The 9,942-nt window shown below is 55.9% G+C and overlaps 1 protein-coding gene across 1 annotated transcript; it reads right to left on the bottom strand.

Annotated features, from left to right (window-relative positions):
• Positions 1 to 139: 139 nt before the first annotated feature.
• On the bottom strand, positions 140 to 6,152 carry TENT5B (terminal nucleotidyltransferase 5B). The gene is made up of 2 exons (XM_015883753.3): positions 5,804 to 6,152; positions 140 to 3,283 (listed from the first exon to the last, which is right to left on the bottom strand). Exons 1-2 carry the CDS (start codon positions 5,960 to 5,962, stop codon positions 2,264 to 2,266), a joined length of 1,179 nt encoding a protein of 392 aa, XP_015739239.2. The 5' UTR covers positions 5,963 to 6,152; the 3' UTR covers positions 140 to 2,263.
• Positions 6,153 to 9,942: the final 3,790 nt, after the last annotated feature.

Here is a 9,942-nt window from a genome sequence, read left to right on the forward strand (position 1 = left end):
AGCCCAAAGCAGGACAGGGGGGGAATAAAAGGAGAACCAGGAGCCCAAACCACCAACCTGTTCTGGTCCTTCCCAATAAGGACAGCAGCAGAACCACCCCCCAGCCCAGACAGACGAGGAAATAATCCAACCCACCAGATTTGAATACACTGTATTTATTTATTTTTTTTGAACAGATTCTAAAGAATCTAGTGAGTCTATGTCAAGCCCATCGCATGACAGGTGATACAGGTGTAGGAAAAAAATAATAACAACAACCACTTAAAACAAAATCAAGTGCCATTCAAGCTATTGGAATCTTCCCGAAGCCCCCCTCCCTCATAGGAGGCAGCACAGAAATCACTGCAAGGTCTAGAAAAACTCAGATTCAATCCCATTCAGAAGAGTCCCACCACGCGCACAAACCACAAACCAAAAGTGCAACCTCAACGTCAGCCGTAGGGAATCACATCTGTAATAGGGACAGGGGGGTAAGGGGGGTAAATCTCAGTTTAGTGCATCTCTGTTTCTGTGGGTAGAGTAAGGAGCCTGTAAGGATGAAGAGAAGCAGAGCATGGAGCTTGAAATGGGAGGTGCTGAGCAGGATCACTAAGCTGCCCTTAGAGCAGCTCTGCATGGAGCAGAGCACCAAGCAGTTTGCAGGCTGCTGGTGAGCAGTGCCCATGGAAGACAAGCTGCCCCATGGGAATGCCACAGTGACACTTGGAGCTGCTGTGGCATCAACCAGTGCTTCCTCCATGGGATTTACTGGGCAGGAAGCAAAGCTGCACCCATGGGAAACTGAGTTAGTTGGTGTTAAGTGCAAAAAGCCCCATGGTATCCCCGCCCCGCGTCGCCCCTGCACCCAGAGAAGGCAGCAATCTGGCTACACACAGTGCAAGTCTCCAGACTTTATTTAGCAGGTCTGCCCGCCTGGTACAGTCATCACAGGGACACAAACGGGTTAGTAGAGATACTGTTAGGTTCAGAGGGAGCACCCAGCTGCCTTCCCACCGCCCCATCCACGCACTGATGGCCTGAGATGATGCTCGGTGAGAAGGGGCAGCTCAAGGAAAGGCTCTGCACACCCAGAGCCACCCTGCAGACAAAATAGGGTTTGTTTGGAAGACAGAATTCCTCCTAACACCAACCAGGCCTCACACGGGACCCCGGGAGCTCAGCTTCCAGCTAGAGGATGAGTTCCAATGGTTCACACCGCTGGGATCACGGCGGCTGCTGCTGAACAACAAGACCTGCCCCAAAGTGGAGGAGGATCAGGGAGCTGGGAGAGGGCTGAGCACCCCCCTGCAAGGACACAGCCCCCACCATGAGATAACCTCCTCCTGAACGCACTGTGCTCCAAGGACAAGCCCTGCTCTTCCCACAGAGCCCCAAACGTGACGCCACGCCGCGTGCCAAGAAAAGCAGCATTTCCCATTCCCCTAGGAAAAATAACACAGCACCCCGCACAGCCCGGGGCTCCCACACTGATCTGCATCGGCCTCCACAGACAAATCCAACCTTATGGCTCTGGATGAAGAGCTTCAGTCAAACCACATACCCCCCCTGCAGCATCCCCCCCATTACAGGCATTTCCACGCAGTCAATCCAAGCCAGAACCCCGGCAATACATGGCTGCAATCCCACTCTCCCTCCTCCATCGAGGCTACTAGAAATGATCTCACGACCCCCCCCATCCCCTCCCCCCCATTACAACAGAAACACTTTCCACGCAGGACATCCCCATTTCGAGCTCTCAGGATGTCAAACCCCTGCCAAAAATATATCTATAATATCTCTATCTCTCTAGATCAGGTTTACAGTACAGTTGTGTTTATATTGTTTACAGGCACTTAAACAGGATTCTTTGGTCCGTTCACAGGAATTCGCCACTCTGGCTTCTCACATCAGAAACCACAAGTCTGCACACACCCCAACACCCCCTGCACTAAAAAACACAAGGAAAACAAAGATTCAGATCCATCTCAGGGCAGTGCAGATCTACCTCACCGGAACTCTACAATCTCCCCCTCACAGCCCACCCCCCCACCATCCCTTCCCCAACCCCCCTCCCCATTGCCTACAATACATCTCCCCACCCGAGTTCCCATAGCACTGCACGTCCCATCACAGTGTGCAGGCCTGGCTCTGACCACCCCCAGCAGCAACACAGGCTGTGGGGGGGGGGACACAAGAGTGAAGTTTCCTTTTGTTGCAGTCCTGGCTCCCCCCCACCCCAAATAAGGGAACACCTGGAGGGGCAGCCCTTGAAGTTCATCCCGGCTCAGTTACAGGGCAGCCACGTTGGGTAGGACTGATTGCAGGGCAGGAAGGGCTGCACGTGGGTCACGTAGTAGTTGATGTTGATCTCACTGACGTAGGGGGCTGGTTGGTAGTAGCAGGTGACGTTTGTGACAGTGGGGAGGATGTTCTGCTCAGCCAGGACCCTCACGGCCAGCGTGGCAATGAGGTTCAGGGTCTGCCTCCTCTCGTGTCCCATGAGACAGACCGTGCTCTCATTGACCACCCTGTGCAGGGTCATCAGATAGTCATAACGTTTGTCCTCCATGCCCACGAAGTGGCTCTGCAGGTAACACTCCAGCTTCCTCTGCTGCTCGCCGATGTCTGAGAAGTCTATGAAAAACCTGGAGCACATGTAGCGCTGCAGAGCCTTCATATCCACCTCGGATTTGGGTTTGAAGCCCCTCACCAGGAGGTTGCAGTACTTCAGGAGCCCCCCACCTCTGATCTCCTCCGGGTTGCGGGTGGCGATGACTCTGTTGCGCAGGTGGTCCATGGCCTCCTCAAAGTCCCCATACATGCTCTCCCCGGTGACCGTGGGGTGGAAGTTCTCAGCCATGGGGTTCTCTGAGCACTCCCCAAAGAGCAGAAGGGAATCCAGGATGATCTGAAAGGAATCCACGCTGAACTCAAACTGCCTCCTCAGGGAGTCCACGAACTTGAGCTCCACGTTCTTCCCACTGTTGTTGGACAGGGAGATGAGGCTCCAGCGGTCGGTCTCATTGCACACCTTGACTAACTTCTGCACGTAGGCCTCCTTCAGGGTCATGGGGGTGATCTTGTCTTTGTTGACCCCCTCGGGGAGGAAGTCGAGGAGGCAATCCATCACCACGTCCTTCACCTGCTGGAAGACGTCTTCAGTCTTCAGATCCACCCCGAAGATGAGGTCGAGGTCTTTGTAGCCCAGCCCGCTGTCCTGGTGCAGCACATGGCTGGCAGCCGAGCCGTTCAGCCTCACGTTGTGCACCACGATCCCTTTCTTCTCCAGCCGACTGCGGACAACCTGAGGGATCAAAGAGAGGAGATGAGAAGTGAGCACCCATCCCCAATCCAGCCCAGCACCAGGGTCTGCTCCCCATTGCTTATATGGGTCACCCCAGTGCAAGAAAGCAAAATAAAGAGCTAACCCAGCAGAAATGGGTCGCTTTGGGAGCATCCAGAGCTGTGCCAGCAGCTGGGGGGGGGGTCTCATGCACTGATCCCTCACATCAGAGGGTCTCCCTGCAATTCTGTGTGCCTTTCCCTGCCCTCCATCCCACCCCAGCTGCTCCTTGTGGCCATCAGGCTCTGCTCCCCCCAGGGGCTCTGGGCACAGGGTGGCTGCCATCCCCACTGATCTCATTCCATCCATCCCCTTTTACCTGTCAAGATTAATTAGAGGCAAATCAAGATGCCAGAAGCACTCCAAAGCCCTGGCCAGGTGTACGCAGGTTCGTGTCCTAACTAGTAAGTGTATCCTAACAATTTCCAGTGTGTCAGAGCTTCGTGCTGAACTTGGCGTGCTATCAAGCACAGGAGGCAGCTTTCATCTGACGGGTGTTACTCCAGCAATGTTAATGCTCAGCCCTGGCACACCCACCCCTACCTGCACAGCTTTGTTCATTGAGTACGAGGCTGAATCATTAGCTTGATTACTTAACAGGCAGCAGGTTGGGATCACCCCAAGACCATACAATGAACCGCCACGGACACGGCCTGTCATTTAACAGGGCTCACAGGGAGGCAGGAGGAAGATACAAACCTCACCCCCCTCCATCCCTTTCATTTCTCCTTCCTGCAATTATAGAGCCCTGCAAACCTCACCTGGTGCTGGAAGTGCCCAAGTTTAGGGTATAGATAAAGCAGTGACCCCACACCAAGGCACCCCATCCCCCCATGGACACGCTGCAGCTCCGTGCTTTGCTTAGGAAGCAGCACAGGGGGGTGAAGGAGCACAGTGAGATAGTGATAGTGCTGCACTGACCCTGAGCTGCCCTTGCAGGGAGGTATGTTATGACAAAAGGCTCCTACAACCGTCCCACAACTTGTTAAATCCTAAAGCCCGGGAGGCTGCTCGCTGTCCCGATGCAGCCACACTGCTGGCATTTCCACTCTGCTCTCTGACATTAGGAACTGCTGCTCAGGCTGGAGATGTGCCCGGGCCCCACGCCAGCCCCACGGCCACGGTCACATGCTGGGCAACAGTTAACCAGGGAGCCACGAGCCGTCGGAAGTCCCAAGTCCCCAGCAGCACATGGACACGTTTGTCCTCTAAAGGAGGAATGGACTCCTCAGATCCAGGAGGGGTTTACATACAGAGAGCTGAACCCACATGAGATCTATATGGGCTGCTGTGATGGTCACTGAGCTCCCAGCAATGCAACTCAATGGGGCTCAATGTGAGATACAGATCATAGAGCTGGGAGAAGGGCTCGTCCCAGTTTAACTCCCCAGGCACAGCCCAAGGATGGGCTCGATCCTACACCCATCTCAAGGGCTACAGAGCTCCAGCCCCATAGCTGAGACCCCACACTGGGGGCTGACAGCTCTGCAAAGCATTGAGTGGGGAACAACCCCACTGTGACCCCACTGAGCAGACCCCCCCTTCCCCCAGCAGGCAGGAATGTGCTTTTCCCCATAGGGGCAGATATTTGCAGGGTTACCCAGCTGCTGACCTGCTTCCCAAAGCCGTGCCTCACCTCCACTGTGGTTGGGCTAATTGGTTCTGACAGCAGCCCTACCCCAACCCCCAACCTGCTGCTCTCTATGGCCAACGAGTGCCTTTGGGGTTACTAGTAGGGATTACTCAGCCCTAAACACTGCAGGAAGGAGCTGGGGCAGCATCCTTTATGGACACAGGGGGGGATGCTATATTAGAACCCTAGAGCAGGAACTTGGGCTGCACATAGGAGCTGTAGGACCCAAAAACAAGGGGGAAAGAAGGAAAGCAGCACAGAAACACAGCGGGGCACCCAGGGGGGTGGGTTAAAGGGGATAAAGGGGGGTTAAGGGGGGTTAAAGAAGGGGTTAAGGGGGGGGGGGGGGGGTCTGTCCAGCTCAGTGCTGGGAGATCCGGCCGAGGTTCATCTTAACGAACGTCCTTTGTAATTAGAAGCCCAAGATGCCCGATGTTCCATTTGATGAGTCATTACCGAAGAACGAAGGTTACCTCCCCAAACATGAATAATGCAGCAGCTCCTCTTATAGGAACGCACCGCTGTCAGTTGAATATTAAACCCCCTGTTATTGGGTTTTCAGTTATAAACCAACACCAAGAAACCCAAGGAGGGGGGGGGGGGGGGGAACCGAACCGAACCTGGTACATCGCAATACTGGGCTCTAGTGACCACAAGGAGGGGGTGGGACCGAACCGAACCTGGTACATCGCAATACTGGGCTCTAATGACCACAAGGAGGGGGTGGGACCGAACCGAACCTGCTGCATCTCAATACTGGGTCCTAATGCCCCCAACCCGGTTCCGAACCTGCTCCATGTCAATACTGGGTCCTAATGCCCCCAACCCGGTTCCGACCCGGTTCTCACCTGCACGATGGTTCTGGGTCTCACTGACAGCGTTGGGAAGTTCCCCCGGCCGTGGATCGGAACCGCGTCCCCCAGGATCTGCTCCAATCTCTGCAGCTGTTCCCATGTCAGCACGCTGAACCGAGCCGACCCACCCGGCACCACCTCCGGCGGCAGCATCACAACCACGGCAATAACCGGGATATAATGGGGTATAAACGGGGGGATGGATGGAGCCGGTGCGGAGCGGGGGGAGCTGCGGGCGGTTGCGGACCCCGGGGGGCGCTGCAGGATCCCGATCCGCTCCGCTCAGCTCCCGCCCGCCGCCCGTCAGCTCAGCACTGCGCTGCCCGCGCCCACTACGAGGGTTTATATAGCAGCCCCGCCGCGCGTCCTCATTGGTTCAAGCCCCTCTGCCAATCGCTGATGGGTTTTAGTGCTCCTCCTGCGGTTTGATTGGTGGATGTCCCCATTCCGTCCCTCGATGGAGAGCCAATTGGAATAGAGGAAAGGGAAAGGGGCGGGGTGAAGGGAAAGGGGCGGGGCTACGGCGCTTAGCCCCGCCCACTGATACGGAGCCTTAAAGGGACCGCGCCCCGGATTGGGGGCTGTGGGGACACCCGGCCGAGATACACGGCACGCCCTATTGCCACCCCATTGACACCGAACTGATAGCCATAGCGCCCCATTGGCACCCCATTGATGCCCCATTGATACCCCTTAGCACCCTATTGATGCCCCATTGATGCCCCTTTAGAACCCTATTGGCATCCCATTGACACTGAATTGATGCCCCTTAGCCCTACTGATACCCCACTGAAGCCCCATTGATACCCCTTAGCACCCTATTGACACCCCATTGATGCCCCATTGATGCCCCTTAGAGCCCTATTGACACCCCATTGATGCCCCATTGATGCCCCTTAGCGCCCTATTGACAACCCACTGAGACTGAATTGATGCCCCTTAGCGCCCTATTGACCCCCATTGATACCCCACTGATGCCCCTTAGCGCCCTATTAACACCCCATTGATACTGATTTGATACCCCTTAGGGCCCTATTGACACCCATTGATGCCCCATTGATGCCCTTTTGATGTTCCATTGGCAGCCCTGGGTTTCCAATCGATTCCAAACTGATGCTCCATTAACATCCCTTTCAGATCTCACTGCATCCCATTGATGTCCCATTGATACCAAGCTGACGCCCCATTGACACCCTACTAGTGTCTCATTGATACCACCTTAACATCCTATTGATGCCCCATTGACACCCCATTGATACCCTACTAGTGTCACACTGATACCTGCTTGACATCCTATTGACACCCCATTGATACCCTACTAATGTCACATTGATACCTGCTTGACACCCCATTGATGCCCCATTGATGCTCCATAAGCCTCCCAGTGATCCCCAATTGATAACCAACCTGCTGCCCCATTGGTATCCCATCATGGAGCCCATCAGGTCGGGTGATGCTGCTGCACTTTAGGATCCTAAACCCCAATTCATGTCCCAGTCCTGAGGGATCCCCCAGCCCTGGGGTCTCCCTCAGCACCCACCCCCCACCATCACCCTGTTCTCCCATTGGAGTGGTGTCACCCAAGCAGGACCCAGCCCCATGTGCCAGGTGCTTCCTTGGAAAGCCACAAAGCTGTTGTGTAAGAGGAACTGAAAGACAGGACAGATGTGGGGCAGCCAGGACTGGGCTCAGTGTGCCCCATAACAGCCCATAACAGCTGCTGGAGGGGGATATTGTGTTGAGCTGGGTGTGTTGGGTGAACCCTGGGGCACCGTGCAGCTGTAGGGTGTGGGGTGCAGGGAGTGAAAGGGGTTTTCCATGGAACTCTGTTGCAAAACCCCATTTGGTGGCACCAGCAGGAGAGTCGGATCAGGAGGAGTTTCCCAAGAGGCTGCTGGACCAGTCAAAGTGCTTCAATCAGGAGAGCATCCCTTCCCTGCTCTGTGTTCCACATCCCATCTCCCATATCCTGCATCCCATGTTCCCCATCCCACATCCCCTGTCCCATGTGCCCTGTGTTGAGCCCCCAGTGCCCGGTACCTGCCCTGTGATGCCATGGGATGCCCTGTGATACACTGCAGTGCCTGATAGCGCTGAGCAGGACACCAGACTGTGGCCCTGGGCTCCCTTGGCACATGGCACAGCTCAGGATTTGGGCACAGGGGACACATTGGTGGCTATGGACAGAGCAGCGTCCTATTAGGGGCCCTTCCCAGCCCTTGTGGGTGCTGAGCTGCAGAACTGTGTGCAGGGCTGGGAGGGAACAGCCCGTCTGTCCCCATGCAGCTCCTGCTGCCCCACGTCTGCTGTGGATTTAGGAGGTGGATCCCAGCTGTGTCTGTAACCTCCTTCAGCAAACACGGCTCCCAGCCGCCTCCTGTTTGCACCATTGGTGGCACTGCTGGAACCCTGCAGCTCCCTGCTGTGTGCATGGGGGAGCAGTGAGATGTGAGGATGGGGATGAGGTGAGGATGGGGATGGGGAAGAGGAGGTGAGGATGAGGAGGGTGAGGTGAAGATGAGGATGAGGATGAGGAAGAGGAGGTGAGGATGAGGAGGGTGAGGTGGTGAGGATGAAGAGGACAAGGTAGAGATGAGGGGGATGAAGTGAGGATGGAGAAGGTGAGGATGAGGAGGATGAGGTGGTGAAGATGAGGACAAGGTGAAGATGAGGATGAGGAGGTGGTGAGGATGAGGAGGAAGAGGTGAGGAGGAGGAAGGCAAGGAAAGGATGAATTGAGGATGAATTGAGGATGATGGAATCACCAAGGTTGGAAAAGACCCGCAAGATCATCAAGTTCATCCATGCAATGATGATGGGGAAAAGGAGGTGAAGGTGAGGAGAATGGGGAGGATGAGATGAGGAGGAGGAGGAGATGGTGAGGAAGAGGAGGAAGTGAGGATGGGGAGGAAGAGGTGAGGAGGAGGAAGAGAAGGTAAGGATGAGGAGAAGGGGAGGATGAGAAGGACAAGGTGAGGATGACGAGGAGGGGAGGATGATGAGGATGAAGGCCTTATCCCACCTATGAGCTGCAGCCATTGCCCCCAGCCCTTTGGCTGAGTGACCCCACCACGGGGGGTGTCCCCACACCAGCCAAGTTAAGGCTGAGCCCACCCTCACTCTGTGGGGTCCCCCCGTGGCTCCCGCAGCCCCTTTGGCTGCCGGAAATAGCACTGATGGATGACAGCCACGATGCCACCCCAGGGAGGTGCTGTGAGCCACCAGGGCCACCAAGGAGGGCACTGAGATGAAAGGCAGCGCGGGAGCACAGGGTGTTATTAGAGCAGGTGACACACAGCTGGGGAATGGCACTGTCACCTCCCCGGGCTGCATGTCATGCACACAGCCCTGCAGCCCCAAGCAGCCCCGGAGCAATGCTGGGAGCCAGTGAGCCCCATCCGGTGACAGTGACGGTGTCACCATCTGCCCCACAACCCCCCACACTGACCCCAGATCTGCAGTGGGGGGACCCAAAGCCACGCAGAGCCCTCCCAGTGGCACCCGGAGCAACTGCCTGAGTGCAGGTCCAGCTGCTGGCATGCACTGCCCTACAGCCACCCCACAGCCACCCCACTGCCATCCCATTGCTGTCCCATCACCATCCCATTACTGCCCCATCATCATCTTATGTCCATCCCACTGCCATCCTATCACTGTCCTACTACCATTCCATCTCTGCCCCTCTGCCATCCCACTGCTACTCCACTGCCATCCCATCATGGTCCCATTGCTGCTCCACTCCTGTTACATTGCCATCCCATCACTGCCCCATTGCCATCCCATTGTTGCCCCATTGCCATCTCACCACATTCCCATTGCCATCCCATCACTGTCCCCATTGCTGCCCCATTGCCATCCCAAGACTGACCCATTGGCATCCCACCATTATCCCATTGCCATCCCACTGCTGCCCCATTGCCAACCCATCACTTCCCCATTCCCATCCCATTGCTGTCCCATTGCTGCTCCAGGACTGACCCCATTGCTGTCCCATTGGCATTCCATCACTGTCCCATTGCCATCCCATCACTGCCCTATTGCTGCCCCATCACTGCCCCATTGCTGCCCCATTGCTGTCCTAAGACTGACCCCATTGCTGCCCCATTGCTGTCCCAAGACTGACCCCATTGCTG

This window comes from Coturnix japonica, chromosome 17 (genome assembly GCF_054131305.1).
Source record: "Coturnix japonica strain WE chromosome 17, WE-NBRP24, whole genome shotgun sequence".
In the NCBI taxonomy this organism is placed as follows: domain Eukaryota; kingdom Metazoa; phylum Chordata; class Aves; order Galliformes; family Phasianidae; genus Coturnix; species Coturnix japonica.